Source organism: Volvox carteri (assembly GCF_000143455.1).
Source record: "Volvox carteri f. nagariensis unplaced genomic scaffold VOLCAscaffold_23, whole genome shotgun sequence".
Taxonomy (NCBI): domain Eukaryota; kingdom Viridiplantae; phylum Chlorophyta; class Chlorophyceae; order Chlamydomonadales; family Volvocaceae; genus Volvox; species Volvox carteri.
In genome coordinates, this window is record NW_003307566.1 from 161,579 (window position 1) to 181,201 (window position 19,623).

General features: G+C 57.7%; 3 protein-coding genes across 3 annotated transcripts; 2 read left to right on the forward strand and 1 right to left on the reverse strand.

The window, feature by feature from the left end:
- The first annotated feature begins 640 nt into the window (after positions 1 to 640).
- Positions 641 to 3,967, forward strand: VOLCADRAFT_74960 (uncharacterized protein). Its single transcript, XM_002951251.1, has 7 exons — positions 641 to 906; positions 1,120 to 1,297; positions 1,702 to 1,887; positions 2,106 to 2,195; positions 2,551 to 2,775; positions 3,024 to 3,094; positions 3,469 to 3,967. The coding sequence occupies exons 1-7, from the start codon at positions 746 to 748 to the stop codon at positions 3,647 to 3,649; spliced, it is 1,092 nt and encodes a 363-aa protein (XP_002951297.1). The 5' UTR covers positions 641 to 745; the 3' UTR covers positions 3,650 to 3,967.
- Positions 3,968 to 4,904: 937 nt separating this feature from the next.
- On the reverse strand, positions 4,905 to 8,661 carry VOLCADRAFT_105049 (uncharacterized protein). The gene is made up of 6 exons (XM_002951345.1): positions 8,368 to 8,661; positions 8,228 to 8,293; positions 7,773 to 7,854; positions 6,724 to 7,206; positions 6,167 to 6,397; positions 4,905 to 5,771 (listed from the first exon to the last, which is right to left on the reverse strand). Exons 1-6 carry the CDS (start codon positions 8,400 to 8,402, stop codon positions 5,622 to 5,624), a joined length of 1,047 nt encoding a protein of 348 aa, XP_002951391.1. The 5' UTR covers positions 8,403 to 8,661; the 3' UTR covers positions 4,905 to 5,621.
- A 233-nt stretch (positions 8,662 to 8,894) lies between these two features.
- Positions 8,895 to 19,556, forward strand: VOLCADRAFT_105050 (uncharacterized protein; the record flags this gene model as incomplete). The annotated part of the gene is made up of 21 exons (XM_002951252.1): positions 8,895 to 9,056; positions 9,193 to 9,510; positions 9,811 to 9,978; positions 10,334 to 10,503; positions 10,816 to 10,973; positions 11,169 to 11,224; positions 11,739 to 12,098; positions 12,408 to 12,474; positions 12,803 to 12,861; positions 13,004 to 13,011; positions 13,425 to 13,642; positions 14,078 to 14,309; positions 14,828 to 15,242; positions 15,814 to 15,930; positions 16,376 to 16,489; positions 16,614 to 16,827; positions 17,182 to 17,405; positions 17,544 to 17,711; positions 18,164 to 18,244; positions 18,607 to 18,812; positions 19,169 to 19,556. 21 exons carry the CDS (start codon positions 8,895 to 8,897, stop codon positions 19,554 to 19,556), a joined length of 3,903 nt encoding a protein of 1,300 aa, XP_002951298.1.
- Between the last annotated feature and the right edge of the window lie 67 nt (positions 19,557 to 19,623).

The window sequence follows — 19,623 nt, forward strand, 5'->3', positions numbered from 1 at the left end:
GGCGGCGGCGGGGCTGGAGCGTAAGATGGCTGCTATGCAGGTGCGAATCGGTGGGAAGGTTAACGGGGGTAGTCAGGGATCGACTGTAGATAGGGTGGCCATCGGTAGGCAGGCTTAACTCGAAACACTCGCATACGAGCGACGAAGGTCCGGAATCGTATTGAATATGGCTCGGTGGCCCTCTTCGCGTAAACACCTCGTCCGCCTCGCCTTCCTCCGCAGGCTGTGCTGGCCGCCCGTCGCAACCTGGCGGCAGTGCCCGAGAAGCAGAAGAGCCAGGCGGAGAAGCTGTTGGATACGCTCAAGCCTCCGGCACCTACACGTGCTGCGGCGGGTGCAGGCAGTGGTTCGGGTTACGAGATCCTCCTGCAGGTAGGCAGGCGGTTTGTTGGTATACTATGGAGTGGAGGCAGAGCGTGCAGGAACGCAGGATGCGCCAATGGAGGTTTAGGGTGGGCAGGAGACTTGCGAGTCGAGGCGTTGGACCTGAGGCGATGGACCGGACCTGAGGCGACGGGTGGGCAAGGGCTCCTCTACTGCAAACTGCAGTGCAGTGCATACTGCGGTGCCAGTTGCCGCAACCTGCAACTACCGCCTGATGCCTTTCGCATGTCCGTAAGATGGCCTTGCGCCTTATGGTTTGTCCCGTCAGGCCTTCAATTGGGAGTCGCACCGCCAGCGACTGTACAGGCAACTCTCGGGTCGGGTGAAGGACATTTCGGACGCAGGCTTCACCGCCGTTTGGATGCCGCCGCCGTCGGATAGCGTCAGCCCACAGGGTTACCTGCCCCGTGACCTTTACAGCCTGGACTCCGCGTACGGCAGCGAAGGGGAGCTGCGCGACCTCATTGCCTCGTTCCACCAGCACAACATCAAGGTTATTGCCGACATTGTCGTTAACCACCGGTGCGTCGGGAGGAGATTAAGTGCCAGGAGAGCAGAAGTTGGCTTTCAAAGATGAGGGGAGAAAAGAGAATGAGTAGCAGATTGACTGCGTCAGTGCAGGGATGCCGATCTGCAATCCACGATGTGTGCGTCAACTGTCATGCACCTCGTTGCTCTCGGCATCGCCTGCTCCATTGTTATCGCCATCCTTTCCCCGAAAATTTACCTTCACAGGTGTGCCAACAGCCAAGGCAGCGACGGGAAGTGGAACAAGTTCGGAGGGCGCCTGGCCTGGGACGCCTCCGCGATTTGCTCCAACAATCCTGCGTTCGGAGGCCGGGGTAACCCTAAGCAAGGCGACGATTATGCTGCCGCACCTAACATTGACCACTCGCAGGAGCGGATCCGCAATGTGAGCCGTGAGCCAAGCAGGAATAACGTTTTATATAAAATAGTAATAGGGGGTCATATTACTGGTCCCGGACGGGACTGAACCGTATCGAGTTTTCGTTGTCTTGTCCAGGGTAGTGGTGGGGGTTACAGGGTAGTGATGGGGGTACAGCACGAAGAGGAAGGCTAGACGTAACCTGGGTACGCATGGATTCACAGGCAATATGGCATCACCTCCTCGGACGGGTGATGACATGCGGCGCGCGTTGGAACAAGCTAACCCTAAGAAGCTAGCTTTCATTCTTGCTGATACTGGGTCGAAGCGCACAGCACTGAATTTATTTTTACCCTATTTTTGTCGATTTTCCTTCAGCTCGTTTAGATCCCACGTAACCCTTGCTAATATTTTCACGCCGCCAAATACAGGACATCATCAACTGGATGAAGTACCTGCGCAACTCCATTGGCTTTGATGGCTGGCGCTTCGACTTCGTGCGTGGCTACCTGGGCTCGTACTGTAAAACATACATTGACGAGACCGTGCCCGCCATGGCGTTTGGCGAGTACTGGGACAGCTGCGAGTATACGGACGGCGTGCTCAACTATAACCAGGTTTGCGCGTCGCAACTGTGCATCTGTGGAAATGTCGTTAAGTGGCATTGCCCGTTGTATACACCTGTTCATGTAGTCAACGGCGGGTGGCTGTGTTTCATGCGCGTGATGAGCAGGATTGGCATTGCTGTTGGAGCTGCCAATGCAGGAAAATAGATGGCACTGTCTAACTTTGACCTGCAATGGGCTGCCCTGATCCTCATTTTCGCCGGCCATAGGACGCCCACCGCCAGCGGACTGTCAACTGGTGTGACTCCACCGGCGGCACTTCGGCCGCGTTCGACTTCACCACAAAGGGTATTCTACAGGTGTGGAGTGCGGCGCAATAATATGTTATAATAACAGGCGAATGTCACTGTCTCCTTTCTTCCACATAACCTGACCATCTCGAGGCGTTGCCTATTGGCCGTATATGGTTCTCTTCATATCCTTCTCTACCCCACAGCTCCTCTGCAGTCTTGTCCTCCGGTACAGTACATTCCTCTTGTCTGACTGGCAACGCGCGTTGTATAGCACCTCTTCCGCCCGAGGCCCAGTATCGGCACTCTCCTCCACCGAACCGCTGCACCATCGGGCTTTGCCAAATGCCCGTGGCTGATCCACACTTGCTAAACCTCACATCGACGAAAAAACTACTGTCCAAAATGTATTCCACTTCTGCAGGAGGCGGTTGGTCGACGAGAGTACTGGCGACTGGTGGACAGTCAAGGTCGTCCTCCGGGTGTGATGGGCATGTGGCCCTCGCGTGCAATCACTTTTATCGACAACCACGACACCGGCTCCACCCTTAACCATTGGCCCTTCCCCTCTCGCAACCTGCCGGAGGGCTATGCCTACATCCTGACTCACCCGGGTACACCCTGCGTTTTCTACGACCATTTTTACCAGGTGTGCAGGCATTTATCCAGCACGCGCACGCGTGTGTATGCGGGTGATTTAGTGTATGATGTGCGGCTTCGCTTTGCTGTACATGGGGTGGCGTCCTTTCTGCTTCGAGGTGCAGCTGAAAATTTGGTCAAGTGAGGTTGCTGTGCCACCTCAAGTTTGTTCCATGGCCGGTTCCATGACCCCACTCGCCCGCACCTAAAACCATGTTAACTTTAATCCCATCTTTCCTCGGGACATCCTTTCACCAGGAGGACGGCGGCCTGCGCAAGTGCATTCTGGAGTTGTTGGGGGTCCGGAAGCGGAACGGTGTTAATGCCAGGTGCGTGGCGCAAGGCGTGGTGTGGGATTGGGGGCGCGCCTGAAGGCCCATGTGCGTGAATTTCGTGGTAAAGCCCTTGGCAAGGGGCCCGATGGAGGAACCGTGAAACCAATTTCCTCCAAACCTCACGGTGGCTCTCATCCTAAGAGTTCGGGCACCTTTCCGGCCTGCCAGCTTGCTATGCTGCTCCATATCATTTGCTGAATGCCTAACATTCTGGTAACAATGACTCTTGCCTCCGATGCCATCGAACCGCTCAACGTTCGTTCCTCATACCTTCGCTTCCATATACATCCCTCCCGCGGGACTGGAGTCCTACCATCGACGCGCTCCATGTCGTTAATTGTGCATCATTACCTTTCGGCACCAAACAGGTCTAAGGTGGTGGTGAAGAAGTCCGCTGCGGACGTGTACGCTGCCGTTATCGACGACAAGGTGGCCGTGAAGATAGGGCCCGGGGACTGGTCCCCCAACCACGCGGGCGTACGGACCAATGGCAAAGATATGAAGATGGCAAGCAGCGGCTACCAGTTTGCGGTGTGGGAAGCGCAATGAGCGTTGTGCAAGGAGACACGGCAGAAACTGCAGGAGGTCAAGTCTGCCTGTAAGGCGCTGTGGGGTGGAATGGGCCCAATGCGATCTGTTGCACGTCGAGCGGTATGCATGTTCGCCGGTTAACTGGATGCTGCATTGGCTGTCCGCTTTCATACGGATTGCTGGAACATGTGCTAGAGGTTGGAGCATGGATCGCTGCGGCAGCAGACTGGAGGTTCGCATGAATTCCGTCTGATGCGACGACAGTTGCAGCACAGGTGCGCTCACTTTCTTGTAATGCGGCATTTTCGTTTGTCGGCATGTGCGAATGTGCAAAGGAGAAGGTATCGGTTCGCGGGGCGGTATCGTATGCAGCATGATGTGTCCTTCACAATAAAGTGATGAAAGGTTAACGATGTGGGATTGATGATGGCTTGCGCTTTATATTCGAGGTATGCCGCGAGGCTTTGCATGCACAGTCCAGGTTGATCGCGACTAGGGCATGGACAGCCTGGACAGGCCCCGAAACGCGGCGTAGAATACGTTTCCTTTGGCGGTGCAGAAGATTTCTGTCTCTCGATGGGGCGTGCGTGTAGTTGGAGTCCAGTTATGCGATGTTGTACGGTGTGCAGTATGGTGCGGGCCAGATGACGAACACGGCGCGGGATGGTTGGTGACGTGCAGCGACCTCCGCCAGTTTTACGCGGTCGCGGCTGCATGGACAGCCTGGCTCATGGCGGTCATTACGCCATGGGTCAAGTTAATCCTATCCCAGTAGCTCGGTCAACCCGGCGATGAGGCGCCAGGGCGTGCAAGGGGACAACTCGAACCGTGTGACGAATCTTTGCTTTCCTCGACTTGTATGGTGCGACGTCCATTTTTTCGCATTGGCGTGCTATTGGCATCCAACGTATTTTGGCTGACCGCCAATGCTCAAGATCGGCAGTGGACTCCCGGCAAGCCGGCTATGGCCCGCAATGCTGCGCCCTGTGCGTGGCTTGGTGGCATGGCCAGTCATTCCATCATACATACAGGCCACGTAACCATGTGCCGAGGAATTCGCATCGGACTAAAATCGACTCCTATTGTGTGTGTGCCCGTGAAACATAGCTGTAAATTCCTTTGCCGGCAATGCGCTTGAGGGAATTTGGTCTTTTTGTTCAATGTTTGACAAACGTTTGGGAACTGTGTCTGGTTGTTGGTTAGATGCTCAAGAAGTGACGACGAGTGCATACGGTCAAGCTGTACCGGTTAGGTTGCGACTGCCAGGGTAAAGAGACAAGGACGAGTTTGCAACTGTGATGGAGCCCAAACGACTCATGGACCCTGTCCAACTCTACCAACTTGAGGCACAGCTGTCGCCAAATGCAACATCTTGCTCATCCTGCAACGGTGATGATGTACATGTTTTTTGAGTAGCAAATGCAAGGAATATCTGCTGGGAATGATCGCGTTGCGACTGCAAAAACACAGCAAATGGGTGCAGGCGCTACACCCCATTTTGCACAGGTGACTGATTGTTGCGAACTACTGCGTCTTCAGGCCAAACCTTTCTGCAATGCAAGCGTTGCAAATGCTAAGGTGCCCTGGCCAGCATCCGCACAACGCGTGGCACCGCTGCAGTACCCGCCCAATACAGAAGTGACGCCTCCAGGCCCACATCACCGCAGCTGGAGGCCCGACATACTCCTACAACTCCTACACCGTCAAGCTCCACTCCCGCAGATCGCCGCTTGCATTCCCACAACAGGGCCTGGATAAAGACGTTCCTCAGATTGCGGCCCCAGCACACAGTGCGCCGCCGCAGCGGGACAAGTCCATACGTACTCCACACAGCAGCCCACCGGCCTCCGCCAACAAGCGGGCCTGCCTTCCCGACTGTTCCAGTGTCCGTCATAGGCAATCGCTGGTCCGTTCCGGTCCCAGACAGCAAGAGGAAGACCGGGCCCCACATAGACCTGCTGCAGCACGTTTACGCCAGCCCAATCGAACCTCAATGTAGCATGCTATGCTCCGCTGCCTGGCGCTTGAGGTCGGTGATGTGAAAGGCCTCCCGTGCCGCCACGTACTGCTCTACAAATGCCTCTATGGGCAAGCTGCCTTCTTGGAAGCGTTCCAGCAGCTCGTCGGCAGCCGCATCGGACTGAGGGAGGAGAACGAGGAGGACGGGGCAAGGTAGGTTCGAGCCGTGGGAAATGAGATATACCTGGTTCCTTACTGCATCAGGGCACGACGGTCACGTTGAACCTGCCATTGGTATTTGCCTCAATCATTTCATTCTCTAGCGGGAATAATTGCTGAGTCCATCCTTTCGCTCAGTGCCTTGCCACTTCATTCCACTTCATTCGCCATATACCACCCGCCCCTGACTCTCCCCACCAGCCTCTCCCAATCCCACACAGACAGCCCAGCACCTCAACCCCTTCCTCCATACAACCACACAACCAACAGAAGAAACAAAGGACCGTCCAACAACAGATTCCGCACGTAAACCAGTACCTTGGTCCCTTGCCTCTCCTGAAAAAGCCACCATCCTACCTTGTCTGCCTCTTCCCGCAGCCGAGCCAGGAGCTTGGCCGTGCCCATCTTGGCCACCACCGCTTCCTGCCTGCTGTAGAGCCCTTCAAAGAGTGCACGCATGGCCGCGTACTCGCCCGACCGCACGATGGCCACATGTCCTCTCGCCTCCTCAATGGAGCGAGCCAGGGCCAGATTATCCTCGGCAGCGGTGCAATTCTGCCGCCGAACGTCCTCGAGTGCTCGTGCCGCCTGACAGAAAACGGGGAGCGATAGGACAAAGACAGAGAGCAAAGCAGTGGATAAGCCCGTTGGGCTATCGCCAATCCTATGCCGTCAGCCTTATCCTGGTAAGATCCTACCTCCCTCTTTCAGAACCCCAACACAGGGATATTTCCACACTGCGTAACCCATATAGTGGCCGTTACGCGCTTGGGCGTAAGGAATGGCTCCCTAATAACAGGTACCCACACATACATATCGATGCACATCCACGCACGTCATTCCGAATTATAAGCCCCATCCTGTTGTCCATGCATTCGGTGTAAGTCAGCTTCGCCCTCACACTCCATACGCACCGGCGTGTCCTTGAGCCAGGAGCCAGCTACCTTCTTCAGCTCCTCCTCATCCTCCAGAAGCTGCAGTAACTTTGCCGCCGGCATCCCCTCCAGTAACGCCGCCGGGTCAGTCGGCCCGCTGCTTCCACCGCCGTACACCACCTGTCCGCCACCCATACCCCCTGCCAATGAAATGACGTGCCCGTCCCGGCCCTTCCTCCCTACACTTCCGTCGGCGCTGTCAACGCCGCCGCTGCCGGTCGCTGCCGACTCTCCTAGGAGCCCCTGCTTGGCAGCGGCCTCTCCGAGCAGGACCTCGAAGGCCTCCCGCACCACGCCGACTAAATCCCTGGGGGTTACGCCTGCAGGGATGCCCCCTCGCTGTGGGAGCAAGTGGTCGGAGCTCCGGGCGCCCCACTGGTCTACTCCCCGCACGTGCAAGCGGCCGGTCGGGTCAACCGCGCGGTGCTGTAGCGGCACTAGTACACACAGCACGGGACGTTCCTAGTGGGGTGGATGGATGGGTGAGAGGGGTGGTGTGTGCGGTGTGAAGGGGGAAAGGGGAAGGGATAATTTGGTCCATAAATTGTGAGGAAGGACTTGTCCAAAAAATATTCACACAAGCCACATTCAAAGGTATTGTATCCATTATCCTTAACAATAGATCATTCGCGAGACGACGCCATTATTTATACAAATTTTTTGTATTTTAGAATTAACAAACTCTTAGTGCAAAATTGCATTTAAAGCCTGGGCTGAGGTTTTCGGTCGGTGGAAAAGACAGTGGGCAGTCCTTGCAACTAGAGGGAAAAACGGGCGACAGCCAAGTCCACTGCTAAGATCTCCAGCCCATTCAATAGGTCGATTTGGTCGTGCAATGCACAGTGCTAAACTTCAAGTGCAGGGAAGGGGAAACCATGTGGCGCGGCGGGGTTGGTGCCAGCGGCGTCGACAGTGTGAAACAGCGAGAGGAATATGGGGAGGTCCTTGAAGGGATTGAGCACGAGCCGGCGGCGGCGCTGTCAGAGGCTTCTGCCAATTGGACTGCGAGCCTGGATGTGCTAACTTACGTGCGGGAAATGTGCTGGAAGGCTGATCCGTAGTGCTGTTACCCGGCCGCTAGGCAGCTGGAACGGAATGTCCACAACCGAGCTGCATGAAGGGGCAGGGCATGCAAAGAGAATGTACATGAAAAGAGAATATAAGCGTTGTAAGGAAAGGAGGCACGTAGAGGGGACTCTACATGGTTCACCGGAGGGTGGGACGTAATGGGGAAGCAATGGTGCAGAGAGGGAGGAAAGCCACTTCGCGGAGGGGCATACAGGCCACGCACCCGTCTTAGGCGGGGCAATAACGCCCAGAGGCTACAGCACAGGAACCCGTTCCTTGCTTCAGCACCAAATGCCCACGGTGACGTGACAGAGAGAGGCGTTCCTACTGGGGTATCCAGCCTTGACGCGGCCTTGCACGTCTGCCCGAGGTTTGACCCAGTCTGTAGGCCCGGTGGTTCAGGGACGGAACTTACCCCTCGGGGTTTACAACCTGCGATCCAGGAAAGGCCTTGAGCAATTCATCTGTGTAGTCTCTTCGCCTGGAACGACCACACGGCAACCAATGTCGCTGATGGCAGGATGGCAGCTGCCCGCAAGTGAGCCTCCTGCATACCTTGGCAACCCTTGCTGCTGTTCAGCGGCCTGCATTGATGATCATGTATCACCGAAAGGAAGCTCGCAGTTTGAGAGGTCGACGGTCTCTCTTCTTTACAATATGTTTCCCGAGTATGTAACTGACGTGTCGCGTTTCAGCTTACAAAGCGCACCATTCCGATCCGTATACACTGCAGCTTGCTATCTTGTTTGGAATACAATGTAGTTCTGCTTGGACCACTTGTTGCTAGGTAGTCGTGCAGTACTAAATCCCAAAGGCTTGGTAGCTTGCGAGCTTGGGCATGTATATTTGTAAAACCACGCAATTCACATACTGACCTGTGCATGCGCATTGGTGTTGTTGCGTGCCGAGCAGGAACGGGCGGATCCTCCTTTCAAACAATAAACCGCTCCCAACAACAGCCTGCTTGCCAACGCTATTCCTTACCGTAGGGCAATAAACAGAACGGCGAACCCTCATAAAATATCAGACGAATTATTTACGCAGCACTCCTTGTAGCCTCTTCATACACAAATAGCGTAGGAATGGCCGCTGCCGCTGTCATCGATTTCTTTGAGCGCCTGTCGGATGGGGGTTTATTTGACGGCTCACATCTGAGGAAGCTTTGGCTAGCTTTACGCAAGGACACAAATGCTTCTGGCGCCCAGTTTGCCAAATGTCTGCTTGTCTACATTGCTGCACCGGAGGTACGAAACTTGACGCCAGCCGCATGCACCCGGTCCCAAGATGCGATAGGCAATTGATAACCGTGGCGTCCCCCTTCCATGGTTTCCTGCTGTGACACGGCGCCTGGGTGTTATTTCCCTCCCCCCCCCCCAACAGAAGCACGAAACCGACAAGGTTATCCCGAGGTGCATAAAAGAGTGGGCAGGGCAAATGCCCGCAGAACCCTGGGCCGAAGAAGTCATCAGCGTTTTGCTTGGGCAGCTGGCTGCGTGGATCCCACATGCCGCCAAGCACAGTCGTGTGCGGGTCCTAGATCTGATTCTGTCCGTCCTCCGCGGCGTGCGGCGAGAGATGTCCTTGGAAGAAGGTGTCCGGACCGCGGTCGTGAAGAGCCTTCGTGAACACCTGCCTGACAAGGATGACAAGGTCAGGCAGCTAGTGGTCATCGCTCTGACCAAGCTGGGTTTCCCTCAGGTAGGTTTCGTCGCGCTGTGACAGCGCATGGCGCCAACCTATGGTCCCGCCACGAACTGAATGCATAGCCAGCAAGTCGTCGAGCTGGTTCCAGACCAACATACCTGTTTTGCAGGGTTCTGTTGCCGCGGTGGAGAGCAAGCCGTTCCAGTGTAGCACCAACTGCCTCACACGCAGCAGGTCCAACACCGCAAACCTCGGCGGACTCGAACCCGTACTCTTGTGCAGGCCCCCCAACTACCCCCGAATCCAAATCCCTGACGGAGGACACCTACGTATATCCGTTTCGTCGCATTCAAGTGTATTTGCATTGCCTGCGCCGCAGCGGAAACTGTCATGCCCGCGTATCTGGTAGAAACAGGGACCAAATGCAGCATCTGTGGCCCGTCACAGGATGGCGAGGGCGATGCTGAGGTTTCGGAGTTGCTCGCGGAGCTCACGGACGCGCTGCACAGCGACCTTAGCCAGGTGCGCGGAGGGCTCTTGGTTCTTGAACTCATGCCGCTCCCTACACGCACGCATACACAATGCCATCGCCAGAGCCACGCAACGTGTCGCTTCGTGTGCGCATCAGCTCCCCTGGGCTTGAGCATTATGGACCGCCCCGAATAACCCACCTTGCCAGCCCCTGCTTGGCAAATCTGCTTATGTCTACCATCGGCACTTTCGCTGGCTGGCAATCATGCTGAGGCGGCCGGGCTAACAAACCTTGCGTGGGCCCTGCTCCGTTTGTGGGCCCTGCTGTTGTGGGCCCTGCTCCGTTTGATTCCATACATGCACATCGGCGTCCTAAGCACGTGCACACGCTTGATGCCTACTGCAGGATGTGCGGTTGGAGCTCGTGAACCGGCTACCGCTAGACAAACCGACCCTGCTGGAAGTGCTTCGGCACCAGTCAGATCGTTCCGCAAAGGTCGCCGCAGCGGTGTACGACAGGGTCGCGCGTGACGTGGCCATGGCGAAGCCAGCAACACCTGGAGGCCTGGCTACTAGGTACGGCAGAAACCAGGCGCTCAAGCGCCCCACTTACTGACCCTTTTGTCAACGCAGATAGTGAGTAGTATGCGAGGTCATTCCCTTGCCGGGTTGTGCTTGAGGTCTCCACGGATTGCTTCGAGGCACTACACCGCTACCGCAAACTGGCACATGCGCGCATCCTTGCCATAATTGACTCTTTAGCTCCTTCGTAGTGTTCTATCATAAAACGCGCTAAAAACCTCGTTCTTACATTGCTCGCATCCTTGTTTTTTTGCCTCGCACGCTGAACCTGCGTTCCGTGGCGTGATTATTCCGGGATGGCGACAGCGTGGAACAGCGCACGTCCCTGATGTGGTATGGCCTGCATGAGCCGCGCACGGCGGCACGCAAAGCCGCGCAGGGCTTGCTGGCCAAGTGGTTCACGGAGGACGCTGCAGGGGATGTGGTCAAGCTGGTCGAGGTTTTCAACCCCCAGGCGAATGCAGGTGGGGCGTCTACGGTGTCGGGTCACGTCTCGCGACGTGGCAACATGTTGACGGGTGGGATCGGCGCCCGCAAGGGCATTAGAGATCAGAGGTTTGTGTGCGCCGGTTGACAAGCGCCGGTTGACAAGAAGACTCGTAGTGTGTGGCTCCTTCTTTGACATGTTGGCACATGCGCCACGGCCCATGTGCTTGTAGAGCTCTGCCAACTTATCATGGAGCAGCTCGTGGAGCATTCTCAGTGGGACCCGCAGGTGAGAGAGTTGGCTGAGGAACCCAAAACATTTTGACTGTGGCTCGCGATGCAGTCACCGGCCTCACCCATGTTGATGAAGGGAACCAGGATCCGCTGAGTAAGCACCAAGTCTGTGACAGGGAGGCCCTTGGCGACCTATCGCTTGGGTCAACGTGTGTGTAGCGATTGTTTCGAGGTGGTGAGGGTCATCTGTGCATGCGCCTCTGCCTGGTTCCTGCTCTGCGCAACCTTGCCCTAGGCCCCGGATTTGGGGCCGAGGGGCTTGCTGCTCGCGTTGCTAGTATGTATGTTGTTACAGGGTGGTTAACTTCGCCAGCGGCCCCTTTCCCGGGCAGTCCCTGCTCTCCCCTGCTAGAGGGGCACCCTAATCCGTCACCCCATCCGACTTCAGAATGTATTCGTTGGGTTCGGCAACTCACCACCAGCATCCAACCAAATATAGCGGATCAACGGCGCCACAACTTAGTATGTTTGACGACACTAACCCGCGAGCAACACTGCTGTGCAACCAGACGGCTCCCATCAAGGACTCCATCCCCCAGTGTTATAAAGGTGCCCTGCACACGTATTCATTGGCCCCCCAGGCCTGGCTTAAGGCCGAAACTGCAGCTGGACGGAGCTTGCCAGACCTCCTGCGCGTCGCTGAACAGTTTAAAGAGCAGCACCAGCAGGCGAGGAGTGGCGCGGCTGGCCGTAGCGGCGGTGCCGTAGGGTCCTGGCTGACCGGCGTGAGCCCCGCGCTGGCTACTGTGTGGGTTTTCGCCAGCCGGAAGGTGACGGACGTAGCCACTGGCAAGGGCCGAGTCGCCGCTGAGAAGGTGGCGGGGGTGGTGGCGCAAGTGGAGGCCAGTGCAGGCGCACAGGCCGAGACGGTGAGGTTACGGTGAGGTTAATGTGCTTGGGCAGGTTGGCCTATTGCTTGCGTGTGCGCGCGTGTTCGTGTGTGTGTGCGGTGCGTGTGTGTGTGCGCGTGTGTGTGCGTGTGTGTGTGCGCGTGTGCGTGTGCGTGTCTGGATGAAAACCAGGTCGCGTGAAGCTGTCGCAGGCTAGGGACTGCGTAGGAGGTCAGCTGCTCTTGGGTTTCAACGCTGTCCTGGGCTTGCTTGTCACAACAGCTGTGAGCCTTCTACACGGGTCCAGTTAAACACTGTTGAGCTGTTCCTGTCGCCTCGGCTGTGCAGGTGCTGGAAGCCTTCCTGCCGGTGGCGCAGCAGATGGCTAAGCTGTGTCTTCTCGCAGCGGAGGCTGGTAAGCTGGTAGGGGTACGTGCGGGATGCAGCCCCTGGGATTAGCAAAATAGAAAAAACTGTGAAGAGCTGTACGACACAACGTAAAACCCACACCCGGGCATGGGTCCATGTCTTAGCTTGACACGCCCTCTACCATGCGGGGACACCGCATGTCTCTCTTACGTAACGAATGCCACGCTTGGCGGCCGCCTCGTCCGCTCAAATTCCTTCAAAACGCGGGAAACTGAACAGACACGAGGATCCAACCTCTACTGTCCTTATGCATCCAACCTTTCGACTTTGTCCCATATGTAAGTTAAGCCCTGCATTTCCTTACCGTTCGCCAGGGCCTTCATACCGCTATATCACGACCCAGCTTCTAGAGTCGGCAACCCTCTCGTACATGGTAAGTGCCCCCTTCAGAGCCTGGGTCGGGCTGGGGGAAATCATCAGAGCATGTTGCGGAGGCCCTTGACCGCACATCGACCAGGCTCATGCAGCCCCATTCCTCACCGCGTTGCTAACTTTTGCTGGTACCTGCTGCCTAGCTTGCCAGGTGAACTGAACCGGCTAGGAGCCGTCCAGCAGGCAAAGGCTCTCTCGAGTTGTCAGTCGCGTGCACGGGGTGTGATCGCTAATTCGGCTTACCTAGTGCTGCGGTTGTCCTGCTGTCACTGCTGTATCGTTGCGCAGAACTGGGTGGATGCATCCAGCCGGAGCGCAGCAGAGGCGGCGCTGCGGATCCTCATCACCCAAATTTCCAGGCAAGCCAAGAGATCTGGACGTCCCTTCCAGCTGCTGCGTGTCGGTCGATCCTCGCCGGAAAGTATCTCGTAGCTGTTGTCCTGTCGCATCCCCTCTGGTGATAAATCGTAGAACTGACAATGTGATAAAGCGGCCCAGGAGCCTCCCACTGTAACATTACATTACATGCATCCCCTCTGACTGCTGACACCCGTCCTGACGCAGGCCCGACGGCGCTGAACCCCCGGAGTGCAAGGCGCGGGATTCCTTTCAGCCGGCTTCCAGCAGCGGCAGGGGTGCTTGGGAGGCCGCCGTGCTGCAGTTTGCGGCAGCAGTTTATGGCAGCGACCGCTCGGGCCTGGTCCACAGCGTGTTGCCCATGGTCCTGGAACTTGCGGATTCGGGGAGACCGTCTGAGCATGGCGGGAGGATTCATGATGATGGTGGGTTGACCGGTAGCGAGGGGCGACGGGGCCCAGTTCGGAAGACGTGGAGGGTTCCTGCATGGTGCCTGCATGGAAACCTTTGCCTTCATCTCGTGGGTGAACGTCTGACGCGGCGGCATGGCGTCAAGGGGCGACTGGGTTTACTGAACTAGTTGAACAACAGAGTGAAATCACGTCCTGCGTGAATGACGTTACTTACATATGGATGACTCAACAAAGCAAGTCGTAATACCAAGGCCCAATAATGGGTCCGTCGCCAGGGTAGAGTCCCATGTCGCCATTGTCATGCGCCACAGCAAACAAGACCTCTTATCGGTATCTTTCCCTGGACATGGATCTACAGCCGCACGCTTTCCTGGTGATCTTGTGAGGAAGCCACGTTGTCCAACCCTTGAGCTAAGCTTTCGGCCAACCCGCACCTCCCACGCGCAGCAGCTGCAACTGCTGCTGAAGGGCCTCTCCTCCAGGCGCTCACGTTCCTGCACCTGCTCATGGCAGCAGCGGGACCAAGCGTGCCGCCATCCGCCAGCGCGCCAGCACCGCTTCCGGCTGCTGCTGGTGCTGCATGCAGCAGCAGTGACGGCAGTGAGCCCAGTTGGACGCTAGCTCAGGCGGTGGATAGGTTGGCGTGGACTGCGAGCGGGAACCCATCGCCAGCCGTGCGGTGAGCGGTTTGACAGCCGCTGCAAGGGCCTTGTGGGTTCCCTCTTGGGCTGCTGCTCTGGGCCTTTCCTCCATGTACTCACAACTGCGCGCGAGGACGTGTTGTCTCCGAGTCGCGTCCGGCCCAGTCGCTGGTCCATGGCCTTGCATGTTTACGTGCTGTGATTTGGTTTGTTGATATTGGTGCTGCATGGTGTCACGCGAACCTCGAGCATGCAGACCGAAGGCGTTCCCTGCAGGCGGACACGCAATTTCCCATTCCGGCTGGCTCACCGCTTGTGGCTTAAAGGGGCCATGTTCCTTTTAGAATGCTATCTGACGGTAGAGCTGCAAAATCCAGCTCTCGAGCGGTGAAATACCCTGGCTAAAGACCTAAAGAGGTTGTTTGCGACTTTTCGTCGGCATAGTCACGTCCTGTGGCGACCTCCTGCCCTCACCCATCGCCCGGCAGCTACTGTTCCTCCTCCTCCTCCACCAGCGCACCCTCCACCATTTCCCTCCTGTTCCCACGGCCTTCAGTGCCGCTGCCATTCGCTGCTATGTGGAGCTGTGCCTGCGGGACGGGGGAGCGGCACATCTACCACGCGCCGGGGCAGTCCTGGCCCCATTGCTGCCCGCCGTGGCTGCGAGCAGCGCAGCTGCGGCCACTGCAACGGTCGCCTATGATGGCGACGACGACCGTGACTTTGTGGCCCAACAGCAGCTACCCCGACGAGTGGCCCTGCAGGGCCTTTTGGACTTGTCGCTGACGTGGGGAGAGCCGACACTAACAACGGAGCTGCGGAAGGCTACCGCGGCGGCAGAAGGGCAACGCCATGTGGATGACGTTACGGCGCAGCTGGCGACGTTGGGCATGAATGGGAGTGGAAGCGGCCAGCAGCCGACTGCGGCTGCTGCGGCGGCGGCGGCGGCAGGGTCGGAGCGGCATGGCGTCGTACCGATACTGCTGCGTTTGACGGAGGGCATCATGAGGAAGCCCCAGGCGCGTCTTGGGTGCCCATTGCTGCCGTTTATCCAAAGCACCTGAACACAACATGTTTGGTCTAACGTACGTAGTGCCTAGTAACGGGACGATGTCTGTTCGTGGCACGGCGACCGCATGAAAGTGGAGGTCAGGATTAATGGCACACGCTCCACATGAGCACCGCAAGGACACTTCTAGCACAGGCTTTGCATCAGCGCCTTATAAAAGAGCTCCCAGCGTAACTCATAAAGCCTTGTGCTTCAACCGCCAACTCTTTCGCCTTTCTGGCCCCAGGGGCCAACCCCGGGGGCAACTTTTAATCCCAGTTCTCCAGGCATGGCCATCTCTATCCTTCGCGGCCTGCTGCGTCCGGACAACTGTGCATGGTATTACCACCATCGCATTGAAGACTGAACAATGTCTTTTTCCCTTGTGCATCGCCAGTTGTCTCTTTGTTTCTTGCACACGATCCAAACACCTTTTCGGCATTATTTCTTCCTTATGCCCGTCGGGCTCTGCGGCCCCTTCGGGTGCTGCACAGGGTTCCGAGGTCCATATGGCGGCACGTGGCGCAGTGGCGGACGCTCTGCTGGGGTCCGCGCGTCTAGTCCACGGCTGGCCTTTCCAGCTCCGGCTGAAAGCGCGGCTGCGGCACCAGGTCGTCACAGCCATGCAGGCAAGTTATGGAGGCCACCGGCTATGGAGCAGCACGCACAGCACCCGGGAAGAGTGTCACTGGCGCCGTATAGCGCCGTACCTAGCCCCTTAGCAAGGGGTGCTCTGTATCTTCCTGTGGGGCAAGCAACGAACGAAGCAGGATGGCCCGGGTCCTTGGAGTCTCTCATGCGGCAACACATGCGGCACTCCCAGTGTATTGCAGTTCAAGAAGAGGAACAGGATGAGTATGACGGCTCTCTTCCTCCTCCTCCGCTTCTGTCTCCCCTAATGTCCTAGAGTGTCGGCGGGCAGCAGAGCCAATTCGCGCCCTCCTCGGCCTGGGATGGATTCCTTATTTGCCTGTATTGCTCTCAGCTTCTCACAGCCATCCCGAGCCAGTCCTTTTCCCGCGCACATTCACCGTTCCACCTCCTCGCTCTCTGCAGCCTCGCCAGGCAGAGCAGCTGCTTACCCGACTGCTGCTTGCCAGGTTCAGTCCCTCCCTGGAGTCGGAGCCCTGGCTGCGGTCACAGCTGTCCGCCTTCTTTAAGTCCTTTCAGGTGGGTCAACTGGGTCACGTTTACCAACCAGTTATAACGGGATGCCGCTGCGAGGGACAACCCTGACCCCATACTGCGCCGTAACGCCACCCACACGCCCCTACACGCATGCCCCTCCACACAGGAAGCGGCATCAGCGGCCGGCGACGATGGGGCTGTGCACCGCCGCATGCTGGCCGGCTCCTTCCTACACGCTGCACGCTACGCCATGGCGTTGCCGGCGCCGGTGGGGGCCCCCGCCACTGCACGCGGCTGTGCGGCCCCCGCGCTGATGGAGTTTACAGGCGAGCTGTTGGCCTCTGCAGCGGCTGCAGTGATTCCAACAGCGGTAGCTACGGGTAAGGCTACCGTCGGCTACGGTGGTGGTGGGATTGCGTTGAATGGCGACAGGTGCATGCAGCTACTGCTACGGGAACCTTAAACGGGGGCTATCATCGCCATGCGCCACCAAGGGTCATGTCCACACTTCCAGACCACCACCATTTCCATGGCTTAGGTACACTATGGAGCGCTGAAGAGTTGGCATGCATCTGTCCACTCTTTCACCGTCTTGTCTTGTTGTCCATATCATTCACCTTCCCTTCCCACCTAACATCACCATTCTCGCACTGGAGCTGCTTAAAGACACTGCAGCCCGAGAACTCGCCTCTCAGCCGTTCACACACCTCCCTACGTCTTCACTCCTCCAAAAGGTGACGTCATGGTCTCCCGTGAGGACGCCCAAGACCAGGCCGCCGCTGGCGCGGCTGCTGCTGCTGCTGCAGCCGCATCAGCCGTTATCCAGCAGCCTGTCGATGCAGTGGTTGAGTTGTGTGAGCTGGTTCTGGAGGAGGTTGTCCGGCTGGGCTCCCCAGGCAGCGCCTCCCTGGACACCAGCGAGGGCCGGGTGCGAGCCTACGCAGCGGAGCTGTGCAAGGTACATTCAGTCGGGGCCCGGGGACCAGCAGCCAGCACCAGATTCCTTGAAGGACACAGAGTATAGGTTCACGGACGGGTGACATCCACTCGCTGTTGGGCGCCTATGTTCAACTGTCTGCTGACTGTCTGCGTGCAGACACCCATGCGGCTCTTGCCTGGCCTGCCCTTCACCGGCGTGGAAGCCAACGCCGCCGGCCTTACCAGCATCCGGCGATTGGCGTACCTGGGACGCCGTGCGGTGCTGGCGGTCGGCGAGAGCCTGGTTAAGACAGTGGTACCTGATACCGCTTACAAGAAGCTGCAGGTGGGTGAGCCATTAGGTGGCTATGCACAGCGTAGTGTGGTGTGGCGTTGGCCAGGGTGTGGCATGGCCTAGGGTGGTAATGGGGGGGGGGAACAGGGTAGTGGTTGGATGGCGGTTGCCTGGGTGCTCCTCATCGGGAGGGGATCTGCTCACACGACCCCGAGAAGTCATGACGAAAAAGGAATGGTTAAGTTGTGCCGCCACAAGGAAGAGATTTGTGCTTTCATGGCCATTACCGACCGCTGTGTAATCAGCCCCTGCATCTCGCCCATGCATGTCAGGACATCAACTCATCATCCCAACACTGCCATGAACCCATACGCATGTGCACGACCAGTTCTGACTCAATCTTAGCCTGTTGCTCGTCTGTGGAAATCCTGCCGTACTTCTGGCACAGCTCAGAGCTGAGCAGCCGCAGCAGCAACTGGCGTGATACGTGATTCCGTGCACAGGAATTCGTTCGCGAGCTGGAGGAGCTTCAGAAGGCCAAGACGGCGCCGCTGAGCAAGGAAGACGCCCAAGTCTTCCTGCAGGTAAACTGGGGGCCCTGTGCAAGTTCCTGCTGAAGGCCAGGAGCCTTAATTTACGTACAAAGGCACGAAGACGGTGTATGCAATTTTGTGCTGAAACAGGGAGGAGGTTGGCCAATGTGTCTATGTGTGTTTGGAACTGCACAGCACGAGATGCTTTTCTGCGTCATGACTGATGAACTTCCCTGCACCGGGCTGTCTGCTCCTGCTGGATGGCCTCCTGATTTCCATATGCCCATGCCTTCCGTACCGTATTGCCCTCATCCACACTGTGCCTCTTAACTCCAGCTCAATCCAAACCCAACCAAATCGACACAATTTAACTAAGGTAAGGGCCTGACACACACTCTCTCACACGCACACAGACGCTGAAGGAGCAGCTCAAGGACCGCCTAGAGGAATTACCCTCCCTGGAGGATGTCACCGCGGAGCTGGCACCGGATGATGATTGCGACGCGTTGCGCGTGGACGCGTCCCGGGCAGGAGCGACAGCGGACCAAGCGCGTGCCAGGAAGCGGGGCACTGCAGCAAGGGGCAGCAGGGGCAAGGCTAGCGCCGGCACGAACACACGGTGCGCAGCAGGGCGGCAAGGGGGGTGTCGCCTGGGTTGCAGTGTGCAGAGTGAGAGGAAATCTCCCCACGTTCCGTTTTTGAAACAAAGCCCTCGTTCGTGCTCAGGGAAAAAGGCGGTTGTTGTCAAGAAAGGGTTGCTGTCACCACGCATCGAGTGGGCTTCGAGATTGCCTTGTTCGCGAGGCTTTACGAGCAGAGGGCAGCCTGTGCAGAACTGTCTGGCCTTGAGACTTAAGTTACACGGCTCTTGTTTGGACTGGCCCCGCATTCGTCATCTTGGACTTGAGCACTCCATAGGGCATACGACATGTGCGCGAAAAGAGATGCCTGCCCTGGCAACTAAACTACCCACAGGACCACCCGGCAGGCCGGCAAAGCCGCCTCGAGTCGCGGGCCGTCCGCAGGCGTCAGTCGGCGAAATGACACACGCAACACAGCGGACGCAGATTCCGACACCGACTCTGACGGCGGCGATTTCGACTCCCAAGATGACGGCGGCGGCGAGGACGGATCCACCGCCAAAGCACTCACCGCCGCTGTCGACGCCAGCAAAGCGGCGAAGGGCAGGTCGCGGGGTGCCGGCCCCGCCAGCCACCGACAGGCGGCGTCACAGGGCACAACAGAGGCCTCGGATTCATGTAGCCAGCCGGGCCGACGGTCGGTCCGGGCCGCTGCAGCTAAGGCATCAGAGAAGCTGGAGGCATTGAGAATCAGAGGCAGTGCAGAGAACAAGCTAATCTAACGCTGAGCAGCGCAAAGCCTTGGCAACGTAGGGAGGCTGGTAGGGTGGAACGTGGACGACGGGTTGG

What these genes read in the sequence shown, in the direction of transcription:
- VOLCADRAFT_105049 (XM_002951345.1), bottom strand. Translation starts at nt 8,402, where the DNA reads ATGCAGGCCGCTGAACAGCAGCAAGGGTTGCCAAG. An exon ending in TTCCAGCACATTTCCCGCAC is followed by an intron (nt 7,207 to 7,772) that starts GTAAGTTAGCAC and finishes CCACCCCACTAG; the next exon opens with GAACGTCCCGTGCTGTGTGT. An exon ending in TGCGGGAAGAGGCAGACAAG is followed by an intron (nt 5,772 to 6,166) that starts GTAGGATGGTGG and finishes CTCCTCCCTCAG; the next exon opens with TCCGATGCGGCTGCCGACGA.
- VOLCADRAFT_74960 (XM_002951251.1), top strand. Translation starts at nt 746, where the DNA reads ATGCCGCCGCCGTCGGATAGCGTCAGCCCACAGGGTTACCTGCCCCGT. An exon ending in GACATTGTCGTTAACCACCG is followed by an intron (nt 907 to 1,119) that starts GTGCGTCGGGAG and finishes TTACCTTCACAG; the next exon opens with GTGTGCCAACAGCCAAGGCA. An exon ending in TCTACGACCATTTTTACCAG is followed by an intron (nt 2,776 to 3,023) that starts GTGTGCAGGCAT and finishes TCCTTTCACCAG; the next exon opens with GAGGACGGCGGCCTGCGCAA.